The 14104-nt window shown below is 43.2% G+C and overlaps 1 protein-coding gene across 6 annotated transcripts in view; it reads right to left on the minus strand.

Annotated features, from left to right (window-relative positions):
- Positions 1–8565: 8565 nt before the first annotated feature.
- The window catches only part of FGF13 (fibroblast growth factor 13), a 336658-nt gene continuing 331119 nt past the window's right edge, over positions 8566–14104 (minus strand). For all 6 annotated transcript variants that reach the window (XM_054039868.1, XM_054039869.1, XM_054039872.1 and 3 more), the window contains 2 exons: positions 11042–11240; positions 8566–9972 (listed from right to left, as the gene is read on the minus strand). In XM_054039868.1, the coding sequence (XP_053895843.1) occupies positions 9836–9972; positions 11042–11240 (336 nt within the window). In that variant the 3' untranslated portion in view covers positions 8566–9835. The remainder of the gene's footprint in view (positions 9973–11041; positions 11241–14104) is intronic.

Here is a 14104-nt window from a genome sequence, read left to right on the forward strand (position 1 = left end):
CCTTCGAGAAAACAATGCCAGCGGATGGCTCAAGAAGGTAGTAATTGTGTCTCATAATAGCGGTGCACCTAGCAAAGTTCTTCCCAAGTTCATGGCTGACCTATTTCATCTAAGGTTGGGAGATCATTATTTTCAATCTTTCTGAAGGCTTCCAAGGAGTTCGGGCAGAGGGGGGCAATGCACAGCGAGTCTGAAAGCTCTCTCAGTCCTGTTTTTCACCTGCTGAGGGAGATACAGAGATAAAGCCCTTTGTCACGGGGGACTTGCCGACTTCCTGTCTTGCTAGCAACTGCCTGGACAGTGCACAGACTTAGAGGAAAGGCAGAAACAGGGCTACCAGGCATGCTTTCAATGATGTAATTAGCTAGGTAAATTAAATGCCTTCTGAAGGATTAAAAGATCAGCCTTCTGCTGAGAAAATGTGAGTGATGAATTGAGCTACACGAGTGCAGTGGAAGTACATGGGAGAGGGGCAATGGGAAAAAAAAAAGCAGGGGGGTGGCCTATTTATAGGTTGGAGGAAATCACAGGGAGGGACAGCAGGAAAATGTTCCTTAAGGTGCTGTGGATTAAGGAAGTGAAAATCGGCCCAGTGAATGGAAGATCTGGGTATAAGAGCAAAACTTTGGATGAAGTGCTTGTGTTGCTGCTTCCACTGCTAGTCCTAATGAAGGTGTCGGAGACCAATCCTTCTGATGAGCTTTGGTTGCGATCCAGTAGCTTCTGCTGCAGTTCTTCTTCTTGTGCTTTGTCAAGGACATGGTTTCTCTCATTCCCAGCCTTCCACCTGTTCATGCTGGAACAGTTGCAGTTCCCATGCAGCAGCTAGTACATTTTGGAGCTAAATTAGTTATTTTTTTGCCATCCATCAATTTATGATTCCAAGCATGTTCTATTGCAACAGGTGTGTGAAATGGTGTGTGTTGTAGAGAACTCAGCTGTCTGAGTATCCATCCAAAGGCTTTAAGCAGAGGCACTGAAGAAATGTGGTAGACACTTTTAAATCTGTTCCTCTGGAGAAGCAGATTTTGTTTCTGCTCAATGGGGATGGTTGGGGGGGAGGGCGGTTCTTTGGTTATCTGAGATTTTTGTTCCACTTCCTTGTTGTGTGAATGCAGCCACTGATATTGCTTTAAACCCCATTTCTGACTCTGCAAGCCTACTGAAGCTAGACATCAAACCAAACCTCACAGACCAGTTGAACCTTGAGCATAAAACCCACCCACATCATACTACTACATAAATCTTTGCCTGTGTTATACAGTGACATTTAGCTGATTTGTGTTTCAATCCACAACACGTGGTTTTAATCTGATTCACAAAAGTCGTCAGCAGATTTAAGTTGAGGCTTATATGCTGTTTATTCTTTTGTTGGTTGAGGGGTTATTAGAATGCGTATGAATGTTATTTTAGCATCCATTTAATATCTAGCTTCATATACTATGCCGTCCATTTGAGTTTCTGACTATGGCATAATGTTTGCAGCAAAACTAATAGAAATAATAGGATCAGAGTTCTCAGCGTTTGTATCTTTTCTGTTCCGTTCTGCCAGCCAGTTTCTAAATACAAAGGTCTATCGTTATACCTGACCTGTTCTACACCAGAAATTTTGCCAGGATATCACATAGAGGAGGGATTCCCCCTCCCCCCCGCCAATATTTTTATACCACCAAAAGTCTGAATGTAGCCACATTATCCTGGGGGAGAGATAGTCCTTTTGCCACCATAGCTTATTTCATGTGGGGAATTGGTATAAAGTGTATTGGAAAGCACTCTTTTTTGCTAGGATAAGCTGCATTTATGCTAGGAAGGTTTGCCAGTAGAACTAGACCAGTAAATCTTTTCTAGTATAGACAAGTCCTTTTTTGCCACTGTTAGAAATTGATTCCTTGCTGAGTTTCACCTTGCCAGCCTGGTACACCTGTAAATCCAGTCAGAGGTAAATGAAGGAGTTTCTTCAGTGGCAGTCGTGCCAACATTTATCAAGGACATTTTTCTCATTGTGCCCTGGTGTGCAAGCCCCTGCAAACATCCACATTCATTTCAAGCTGGGTGTGGTGGCTTAAAGGAGAGTCTTACTACAGTGCTACAATCTGAGAACGAGGCACAAAAGCATGAGCTTTGCAAGGGGCCTGCCATTTTGATACCACAGTTATGCAGCCACAACTGACATTTACGAGGGCTGGTCAGTAAATTTCCCATCAAAACGGTTTGTTGATGGCTGATTGGGTTTTGGCCTCAAGTGCCTTGCTGTAGAAAATTCTGTTGTTTCATCAAAAACAAATTTTCCGTTTTTTGATGGAAAGTCAAATTTTTCCTCCAGGCTCTAATATTTACCTCTCTCACTAGCTGAACATCAGGCAGATTCCATCTGTATTTATTCACAGGCAGGTCTATGGCACTCAGCACCAGGGGCCTCCTAACCATTCATGAATTTAGCCTCACGCCCCCCCTTGTGAGTTTGGGAAGTAGCAGAAGGGCCATTTTATGGACAGGAAAATAAGGCATAGACAGGCTAAATGAGGCCCAAACCCAGATTCATAGTCTCTCTCCTGCATCCTTGTGCTTCCTCCTCACGCCAGTGTGGTTGACAAGACACCTTGCCTGCCTGCCTGTCTGTGATCAGGTAGGGGGTCCTTCCTCTCCTCCTCCCAGCATATACAAACCGCCTTTACTCCTCATTGCCTATGCTGCCTGGCACCAAAACTTACCGTTCCACCGCTGTCTCTGAGGCTAACACACGGCCATTCGGTGCCTGTATATTAGAGACTGTAAATTCCCCAGTGCAAGGACTTGTCTATATGTGTCAAGTGCCAGTGATCGTATATGCTGGGAGGGGGAGCGTGAGGACCCCACCTGACCACAGACAGGCAGGCAAGGTGTGTCGTCAACCACACTGGCGCGAGGAGGAAGCACAAATAAGTGAGGGCGTTTGGCTTGGCAATAGCTTGGAAAACTGGCTCTCCACCGCCTCTTGTGTGGAAGGGTAGAGAGAAAAAGGTTTTCCAAGCAAAGGGCATGAAAAACTTTGTACGTAGAGTGAGGTCTCCTTGAGTGCCTGACGCTAGGATGCGTGCCCTGTTTTATAAAGCACATCAGCAGTGGCGCTGGTCATTCACAAATTCATTTCAAGACTCTAGGGACTGCCGCACAGCCTCCTTCTGCCTCGTTGCTGCTCATCGGCATGTCTACTGTTGAGTTTGTGGGTGGAGGCTGTAAGCGGCGCAGGGAAATGGCTGCTATCGGGGATGGCACATCTCAAGGGACATGGAGAACAACGGCCTGCATGGTAGCAGATGAAGGAGGAATGCAGAGGAGTGTGTCGTGAGGCCAACAGACAGCGCTAAATCAGAAAGCATGAACGTGGCTTCTGGGCTGGCACGTAGCTCCCTTGCAAGCCATCTCACACTTCTGCGCTTAGCAGACTGGCCTAAATAAATGGGGGGTCAGGAACTGGAGTTTCAGGAGACTTGCTTAGGCTATCGAAACCTCTGTTTGACCATCAGAGATGTTCTGAGCAGGCCCAAATGACAGTGTGGTGCAAGAGACCCGCAGCAGCCTGCGACCCGCCACCGTCAGGCTCGCTGAACACCTGAGCAATGGTGCAAGATTTTCCTTAGTGTAGACAAGGCGCCATAGAACTGGTTTTAAATACAGGCCATGGTAAGAAAGTGCTAACGAACTGGTTGAGAAACAGTATTATAGTGATAATCTCAACTTTAGTTGCAATGTCCACATTCCCTCCCCCCCCCCCGCTTTTTATTTAGATGGGAGATTTTGTGATTAAAAAGTTGAGCGGCTTAAAATTTAATCTAGTGTTATCCCAGTGTGAAAGTGCAGCGTGCGTTTACACTAGCACAGTCAGCTGTGAGCAGCAGGAAGGGGAACTGGGGGTGGGGGGGAGGGTTGTCTGCCCTAGAAAAATTGACACTGCTAGTGGTCCTGCAACTGCACCAGAGCGGAGCCCCCTAGTACAGCGATGGCTTGGGGGTGAGGGGTTAACCACCATGCCAGGAAACTCTGCTCAGGGCAGGCTTTGGAAATGAACACCTGAGCGCTGAGTACAACCGCAGCTTTGTACAAGCCCAGCTGCTCTAGTGTTAGTTGTTGCTGAATCCTGGGGATTATTAGGCTAGTGTAGACAAGGCCCTGGTGGCAGCAAGCCATCCACTCAGTGCTTGCTGAATAACTTTACTCTGCTGGAGTGGACCTCACTCACTGTCCTTCCCCAGGTCAGCTTAATGCAGTGTTTCTCAAACTGGGGTCGCCGCTTGTGTAGGGAAAGCCCCTGGCGGGCTGGGCCGGTTTGTTTACCTGCTCTGTCCGCAGGTCCAGCCGATCGCAGCTCCCAGTGGCCGCGGTTCGCCTCTGCAGGCCATTGGGAGCTGCTGGAAGTGGCGGCCAGTATGTCCCTTGGCCTGCGCCGCTTCCAGCAGCTCCCATTGGCCTGGAGCAGTGAACCGCGGCCAGTGGGAGCCGCAATCAGCCAGCACTGCGGACAGGGCAGGTAAACAAACTGGCCTGGCCCGCCAGGGGCTTTCCCTACATAAGCGGCGACCCCAGTTTGAGAAACACTGGCTTAGTGGAACCCCTCCAACCAGAAGGAAACCCTGACATCACACTGCAGAGGCGGGGTGTGTCTGAGCAGGAAGCATCCAGTCCAGACACCCCTGGGGCTAGTCATTTTTGAAATTCAGCCCCAAAGTACATTTGTTAAGAATGTTCTGTAAAATAAAGCAGCAGCTCTTAGATGACTGTGGGACAATAACTATAATGTTCTGTAAAAGTATCTAGGGCAGTGGGGTCTCGGTCCGCCTGGGGCCCACATAGTTGTGGCCCATGTGACAGTCTCAGGGCCATACAGATAGTATATATAGGGTTTGGATGCGGCCACCATAACACAATGAGAGCTGTATATGTAGCCCACAGTTGAGGTTGAGAACCACTGATCTAGGCTAATAGTTTGAAATGTGCCCAGGTGACTTAGTAGCCAACATCTCACAGCAAGTCAGTGGGCTTTAGTGCCTAAGTCACTTGCACAAATAGACTTTAGGCTCTTAAATTACAGCTGCTTTTGAAACCACACCCTCTTCCCTCCCTCCCCCGTGTAAAAAGATGGATCTGAGGCATTGTTTGGGTGAAACTTTTCACATCGGCAAATTTTATGGCTGTGGCTTTCATGGGGAGCTAAAAGGTGCCCCGTTCCCAGTGCACGCCATTGAAAACAGCCCCTGCTTCATTAGTGTTTAGAGAGGGTCCATAGGGCTTCTTACAGACAACTGTGACATCCACGAGTTCTCAATCTAAGTAGAAGACAACCAGATGAAAGATTGGGGGGAGCGGGGGACGTGAGATGCAACAACAAGCAAAGTGCCTGAGCAGAGGGGAATGGGGGATTGGGGGGGGGGGGAAATTAGCATGTGTCTTGTTAGTTCCATTTCTGGGGGGTTGTGTGTAACAGCCTGGTTAATTGGCCTGTGTCCTCCTCTGTGAGGGCTAATCCACATAGGGCGGGATTTTTCAATCAAGCCTAAAGGAGCGAGTCGCTCCACTCCTGTTCACCTGTAATTGGAGTCAGGCACCTAACTGCCCTAGGCTGCTTTGAAAAAATACCAGCCCCAGGGCATAAGCGCCTAGTTCTGCTGTCAGGCAATGGAGTTAATCCCTTCAGCTCATGGTGTAGACGCGTTACCATTTCTTTTCGTCACCCCTCTGTGAGGGGACAGCTGGGGTTTGTAGGGGTCATAAAGGAAGACAAAAACTACTGGTAAATTTAACCCTCTACCCAAATGCTGACTCTTTCTGTGCTGGCAAAAAGGAGCATTGGGGAAAAATAATGTGTCATTCTCCCATCTTGGCCCTACCTGATCCCAGAAAAATCTCGGATCTGCCATTTAGAATCGTGACATAGTGAAAGCTGCCTAGACAGGTCTTACGGCTTTTTGTCATTGTTACCAATTAAGAGAGTTTATGATCTGAAAATAATCCAAGATCACGCTTTTTAGTAGTAGGCAGATCTGCAGCTTCAGCTGTTCAGAGGGGAAAACAACACCGTGATGGATGTTACTGACTTTCAATGGGCCTTGTGCTCCCAAGTCACAGAGGCAGCTCTAAAATGCTCACCCTGAAGGCTGGGTTGCTCAAATGAGCCCAGTGCCAGATTTTTTCAAGTGCACAGCTCCCACTGTAACATTTAGGGCCAGACTTTCAAAAGAGCGTTATGAAACACTAGCCCCTCGTTTGGGTCCCTACTTGAGGAGCTGAGCACTTTTGAAAATCTGGTCTGAATTGGGGGAGGCTGAGCCTTTCTGAAAATTCCGATTGATGGCATAGGACATTTTTAGTGCTAGAAAAGTTTATACATGCCAGAAACTGGAGCGTGAATAGCCATTGTCAGGGCGTGAATCTGTTGAATAATTATACATAGAGAATTTCTCTGATACTAGTCCATTGAATTGGCATAGTCGTTCAGCTTCATTTTGATTAACTTTTTTAATTCAAGGTGATGCTGTGGGGCTATATTAACATTAATTGAGCTGACTATGTGCTTAGCTGTTACTACATGATGTCTTGCTCACCTTGATGCAGGTTGTTAATGCTCTTTAGTTTAGCTTTTTCTATACCTAGCAAAAATGTTTAAAAAATATACACAGGAAAGGTGTTTCCTATGGTTTCTAAGAATGTGCACCAGCTACATTTTTGTCACAATTTTTGCGTATCTTATTTCTGTAGGACGATCGCTATTGTGAACATAGCTTCGTCGTATGTAGTACCAGGCTGTGCTTTTAAGAGCCAGCTGTGTGTGGCTCTGTCAGGGACCATGTCTTTGAGGCCACACAGCTTGAACTCCAGCTGGGGCTTGTTAGGTTGGGACCTTAGCTTGTAAACTCTTTGGAGAAAGGACCGTTCTTCCTTCCATATAGGGCCGGTTCACGGCTAAATGTTTCAGCCAGGTTTTCAAGGGTTTTAAGGCCCCGAAAGCTGCAGATAGATGTTAGCATATAATCTGGTTTGTTAGCCTGAGACAGAATGGGATACAAAAGAAGTGGGACGAAGACCCCAGACTCCCGACCGTCCAAAATGGAACATGACCATAAGTTGTAAGGGGTGGGACGGGGCATGCATTGCAGGTATTTTTGGACCTGCTAAAAAGGAGGAGGTGGTAATGGGGAACAGGGATACAGGCAAGGCTCTGCGATGTCACAGCTGGGAAGGGGGATACGGGGTAAACGCTCTGCGGCATCAGAGCTGGGAATGGAACAATGGGAAACAGACTCTGCTGGCGTGCAGAGCTCCAGATATGCTTGCTTGGAACTAACCCCAATAAACATCACATTGCCTGCACTTTGGACTTCTGGTCTTCTGCTTGCTGTCTGTGTGACAAGAACCAGGGGAAGCGGTGAAGGGAAAGCCCTCTAACAATAGCCTCCTAGTGGGATTTTCAAAAATGTGTAAGGAGGTTGAGTGTCTAACTCCCATTAGGCACCCAAATATCTTTGAAAATTGGGCCTTTAGTGTTTAGCACACAGCTGGTGCTACAGTATATAATGACCGATAGAAGAGCATTCTACAGAAACTCCAACTGTAAGTGAGATCCTTATGTATCCAAAAGTGGATGGCGCTCATAGGAACTCCTTCTAGACATAGCTGAATGAGTGAAGAGCAAATCTCAAACAGTTTGGAGGCTTGGTTGGGATAAGCCAAACTACTTATTAGGGAACAAATCTTTACTGGAGGGGATAGACCAGTTAACGTAATATGTCACTCTAATTTCTAGCTAAAGTTTATGGATAACTTTAAGAGTCTCCCTTCCTTCTCTGTTCTCTTTCTCTCTACCTCCAGATTTGCCTTTTCACCCAAACCTAATCAAAACCTTAACTTTGTCTTTCCGTTGCTGCTTAAATGCTCACAGTAACTCAAATGCTGATGGCTGGTCTACGTTAGTGTATCCACTGTTGGTGACACCAGTAGTAAAAATGACGGGACATTTTAGGGAAAAAAGTCTAGTATCCACAGTGCCAATGGGGTTTGCACAGGTGCTGGGGACAACACCATTTGGCCTGCCAAACCCTGGATATGTTAAGAGGGACAGAATGCAGGCAAGCCAAAGGTGAATGTGTGGGGCAACATACCTTTTGCTGGTAAACTGAATACATTTGATACAGAAATCAAAGGGACATGATGAAAATACCATCCCATAAAGGGTCAACTTGAGTAGCTTTGAGATCTAAAGTCTGGGCCAGTTATATTTTCCCCATGCTCCTATTTTTCATAGGGCTTCAAAAGTTCTTCTAGAGAAAATTAGACTTCTTAAATAATTAGCATCCTGTTTGCAGTCTCAGCTGGGTATATAAGAAGGGGCTCCACTAAGGAAGGGCATGTTTACTGTGAATGGTATTCCAGGGGTGTAAACTGCTCCACATAAAGGTGTTTACAAACCAAAAAATGGTATATATAATATTAGTAACACGCATTTGCATGTATCTGACTGTCAGTTCTGTGTCTCCAAGTAAAAGTCAGCAATGTACATTGTCTAATAAAACAACAAGCTTTTTTTAAAAAAAGTACATCTTAATATAAATAGTTTATTCAGTGCATGATTGTGTGTACAACAAATAATAAACAACTCTTTTGTACAAGGCAGACAACTGCTTGTACAGAACTATGTCAGGTTTGGAGCACAGAATCCAATGATGGTTAATGCACAAAATCTTACACATCATGCAACTCTATGCCAATATTCCAACTTTCTCCCATGCAACAGATATGATGACCTAAATGGAAACCTAACTAAATTTTTAAACAATTTTTCCAATAGCATGTATGAGTATATGTTGTTTAGGGGTAACCTGTCCTAACGCTTCCTCCTACACAAGAATCACGTGCCCATTACAGGAAAAGAAGGACTTTTACAAATAAGACATTTCTTATAAAAAATTAAGTCACCTTAATTCCACAGTTTCTGTCTTTAGAAAAGACGCCACAACAACAGTTTAACATGATACACAAAATGGAATTAAGATAAATCTACATTGGAGGATAATTCTATCCCTTTACGTTATCTTCCACTGACGCAGGTTAACAAAACAACTCAATTCTTACAGACTGGGGTCAGCACAAGAACTTTACCAGAATGCTACAAATCTATAAAAATTTATATTTCAGTGTGTTTAAAATCACAAGAACACTGTTTGCTTGAGCCTGAGACACCGACTCTCAGTTCCAGCCCTGAATTTATTGTTGTTGTTTTTTTAAAGACACAGCTTTAAAGGCCCATTTGAGTTGAGAAATCAAAAAGTTGCACTAATCCAAATTAAAGGATACCTTTGTTATCAAGCCTTAGATATAAAACAGTAAGCCAAGAAAACAACAAAGTTTACATTTTTGTTGTTTGCCCCTATAAAACATATAAGCGTTAAAATTTCCTTTGAAGAGCAAAAGTGGTCTTTTTATTTCTTGGTTGGAAAGCAAATTCTTATCAGCCGTGAATGCTGTGAAATGTTTTTGTTTAGTTTTCCACAAAGCATAGGAGAGAAAAAAGAAAGAGAAAGAGAGAGAGGAAAAAGAGCTGGACATTTCTTCTCCGAGATTTATTCCACAGTTATGTTTTGCTGGCTATCCCGGTGCCTTGTGATATGCACACGCATATTCTACATATTTGGGATATATCCTTTGACAACCAGAAGATCTAATGGCTGATAAACGAGTGACCTATGCAAGTTCGGCGGCTTGTCCTGAACAATTGAACGGTTTGGATGAAAGACTGCTAGTAAGAATTCAACGGCATCCAGCGGTAAGGTTCCATTTACAGAGCACTTGGCTTGCCTTAACCTGGCTACGTTGATTCATTTTGACTCATGGATTTCCCTCCATTTAACACTCCTGAAACACTTCTGCTTTTTGTCGGGGTCCCACTTCCAGATCTTGAAAATTCTGTGAGATCGTGAAGAGAAGGTTCTTTGTACATGGCCACTGAAAATCAGAAAGAAATAGCGGCACATCAGCACATTTTATATGCTGTTACTTTTGCCTCTGTTCTTGGCTATGCAATTTCAAGGGCTAATTAGACCTTTTCGTTCAATAATAAGTAACATGGGAATAGTAAAAGAAATGTATTCACTACATGGATAAGACCATTAGGAGATTTCTCTTTTTCTACATGTAAACACTCATGAAAAGAGAATTTCAAAGGTCCATATTAAGGGGCAAAATATTAGAGGGACTAGGTAAAATATGCACATAACCATTTTCTCTCTGCAAAATTCTATAGGCTAGATTTTCACGGGGCGTAAATCAATGGATCCGACTCAACATTTGTGCACATGATCCAGGTAAATGACCACAAAAATGAACCTTTAAGTTTTCTATTGCATACACAAATGCAGTGGTTTTGTCGGTGCACTGGATTCTGCTGAGAATCTGGCCCTAAATATGTAGACTGTAAAGCTAGACAAGACATAGGCTGAAATGGCCTTTCTATCCATCCAGGGTTGTGCATCTTGGAAATAATCTCTATGATTTCAAAATGGCATTTGCCTTAAGAGATTACTCAAATAAACCTAGGGTCTAAGACAAGGCATCATCTGTGTCTCACATGCATTGTTTTTAATGTTTGGGTGCTGGTCCATATGTTTAATAATTGTGTAGTAGAGATAAAATGTTACCATCTGAATATTATACCATTAATAAACATCCCTGAAGCGTAAAACAAAGTGTGACATGATACATCTTTTTGCTGGTTGCCAGTTGTACTATGTAGGTTAAATCTTTATGGACTGTAATGGACATACTGGGAACTACCAGTCTCAAAGGTGCCACAGGACCCTCTGTTGCATATGTATTTGAATACACAAAGCAAATTAATATCACAATATGTAGTCAAATCTGAAAAAGTAGCTCCAATTACATTAATGGTGTGCTGCAGGATCTTACATTTCCATTATGTAAATGGGTCAACACTTAAAATGTATTTTTTGCAATTAAATATTTCTGATATAATGTAACATCATTTCATAGTAGTTGGGAAAACTAAAGAAATTACCTTTTAAGGGTTTTGGAAGAAAGTGTGCTGCGGGTTTATTTTTCTTCACATGGTTTCCTTTCATTATTTCTCCTTCTTTGTTAAGACCCAGATACCAACCCCTGCCAGACTGTTGCTGTCTGTAGATCATTGAGGAATACGTCACATAGTAGTTTTCAAATACTGATTCTTTGAACTTGCATTCAGGTGTGAAATGTTCCTGGAAGAAAGTAACAGATCAATGCCTGCAGCGCTGAATTGCACATCAGTTAATACAAGATGATTTGATATTCATTGCCTTTCAGATGGTTAAAAGACATACCTTCCCCATCCAATTATGGAACACTGGCCCTAAAAATATGAACACCAGAATAATACAATTTGAAACCCATGGAAGAGTGCAGAGAGCAACTCAAAGAAGCATAATAAAATCTTGCTGCCCAATGAGTAAACTCAAAGTGAAGAATTATTGATCAGTGAGAGTCTCTCTGTACTTGCTAGTAGCGTGCACAGTGACAATATAAACCAGCCGTGAACTACTGAGTGTTTAAAGGAGAAAAGTCCGGTAAAAATTCCAAGCAAAGATGCAGTGAGTAAATTGGTCTCTTACCAACCACTTGATGTTAAATTAGCTTATAGCAGCTACCTTATGAAGTCTAAATTATTGATACCCTTTGACAAGCACAGCATATTACATGCTGTATGTCCTTGAAGCCAGCGATAGCTATTGGAAAACCAGTCTGTGAGATCAGGCTCTGTTCTGAGAACCATGCAGCACCTAGTTACAATGGCAAGGGTTAAAGATGAAGCATAACCTTTCAATTTGAACTTCGCTGCTTCGAAAGGAATGATGGGGGCTAATGCTTAAAGCAATGAGCAAGACTAGGAGTTGCCTAGTTTGTAATCCTGGCTGAGTGAGTGACTCTCATCCTGTAATTCTGGCTGAGTCAGTTCACCTCTTTTTGGCACCAGAGGCCAAAGAGTAACAAGAAGGAATTGCACTGGAAACTGGCAGCTGAGCTTTCGAAGATAAATACACGGTTTGCATCCATCTGCATGGTCCTAGGCACTCTCCTTGTTTCTGGGGTGAAGCTCTCCCCGTGCATGCTGATGCCTTGTGCAGAGGGGCTGTCTGCCAGCACAGAGCCCTGCCTCTTCAGTGCACTGGACACCCACGCCTCTAAACTAACTGCCTCAGGAGATGATGGGAAGGTCAGCAAATAATAATAAACCTCTAGCATCAATTCCCAGTCTACTCCCCAGCAACAGCGACGCTGCTTAGCAGCCTGCCCTCTGCCCAAGTCATACAAAAGACTAGGGAGGGCAAGAGAGTGAGGGGAGGCTGTGCCGTAGTCCATCCCTGTACGGCTTTCCCAGCAGGAGTCACTGCGTAGCGCAGGCCTGTAGTTTTTGTGCAAAACTTTAATTTTTTAATCAAAATTGGTCATTTTTCAAACAAACATTTTCATGGAAAATTTCTTTTCTAAATTCTTTGATTTTATATTTTTGACCAAAAAATCCCCCAAACCACAATTATTGTGTGTGCTCCTCCCCTTCTGTTCTCTCCCTTTTTGCATGGCAAAATGGAAGAGGGGAAAAAAGTAAAAAAAAAAAAAAAGGGGGGGGGGAGAGATAACAGAAGAGGGGGTGGGGGAGGAAAGAAAATAAAACCATTTTTTTTTTAGATTTTATTTTTTTGTCAAAAAATTAGAAATTTTGAGACGGCCAAAAAATTTCAACATTTTTGGTGAAACGTGACCTCTTTCGACCAGCTCTAGTGTACAGTGATATGTGATGATGGCAGAAAGAGCTGTCTTAGTCACAGTAAGACACACAACTCCACTTTGTACCCATATAAATAAGGGGCCTGATGCTCGGCGGTGCTGAGCATGAAGTACTGGGGTTCAGCCAAACTTGTGAACTTTGGCTTAAATCTATATCTACCCAGTCTGTCTCTCTCTCTCTCTCTGTGTGTGTGACTCTGACACTCTCCAGTCTCTGAGAATAATGAGAACAAAGATACAGGTGGGAAAGTAAAACTTGGAAAGTAAAGCCTTGAACTGCACCACTGAAACCACTGAGAGCTCTCTTAATTCGAGGGGTGCAGGATTAGACTTTATGCAAACAAAAATGCATGATTCAATATTTTTTCCCAAGGCAAAATAAGTGATATGTTCATTAGTTTTAAATCCAGCATTAATTAGTATGTCCAATGAGCAGGGGCACATTTTCTTTCAGTGTTGACCACTCATGCACATCATTGTAGCTACTGTAAGACATAACTAGGTTCAACACTAAGATCCATGCTGGAGTTGTAAACAATACCTAAGTTCAACAGTAAGAGCAGAATTTTCACAATATGCATCCCAAGGTCAACACAGGAAGTTTAAAAACAAAAAATTAAACAGTTTCCCACAGTCTTTTCCACGTTTATGAGCCGATGCCACTGCAAGCCTACCATTGGCTCCTTCAATCTTTTCCAGAGAAACAAGTCACTGATTTACCCTCCTCCAACATCTAGGATTTGTTGTTGTGAGTAATTTGCATGTTGGTGGAAAAACAACAGTGTTTTTTTCCATCTCTTCATGCATAAATACCTGCTTCACAAATGCAAATTCTTTTCACATAGGTTATAGCAAAATAACACTCATCCTTTAAAATTTAGATCCTTTTTTCAGTTGTCACATTTTTTGTGCACTAATCGCCTTTGTTTTTTTTTTTAACAGTATTCCGAAACGAACGATACGGGGGAAAATAACTCCCTGAAGTATATGGGAGTAGAAACTGTGGATTTCACCCTATGAAATAAAGGGGTGGTTTTGTTTTGTTTTTTTAAATCACTGCTCAATGCATCCTAGTAGCCCATTAGCCCCTAGCATAGTTGGATATATTTTAGAACTGACAGGATAATCAAAATTATAAATTGATGAGATATGCCATTTCTGTTTAAGAGACAAAAACATTTGTAAGGTTCTAATGAAATCAGTAGGAATTTAGATTAAGAACTGCAAATGATGCACATGTTTTGAAAACAGTTTTCAAGCAGCAAACCCATGAGGTATTTACTCTGGAGTTATAAATCCC

This window comes from Malaclemys terrapin, chromosome 9, assembly GCF_027887155.1.
Source record: "Malaclemys terrapin pileata isolate rMalTer1 chromosome 9, rMalTer1.hap1, whole genome shotgun sequence".
NCBI classification, from domain to species: domain Eukaryota; kingdom Metazoa; phylum Chordata; order Testudines; family Emydidae; genus Malaclemys; species Malaclemys terrapin.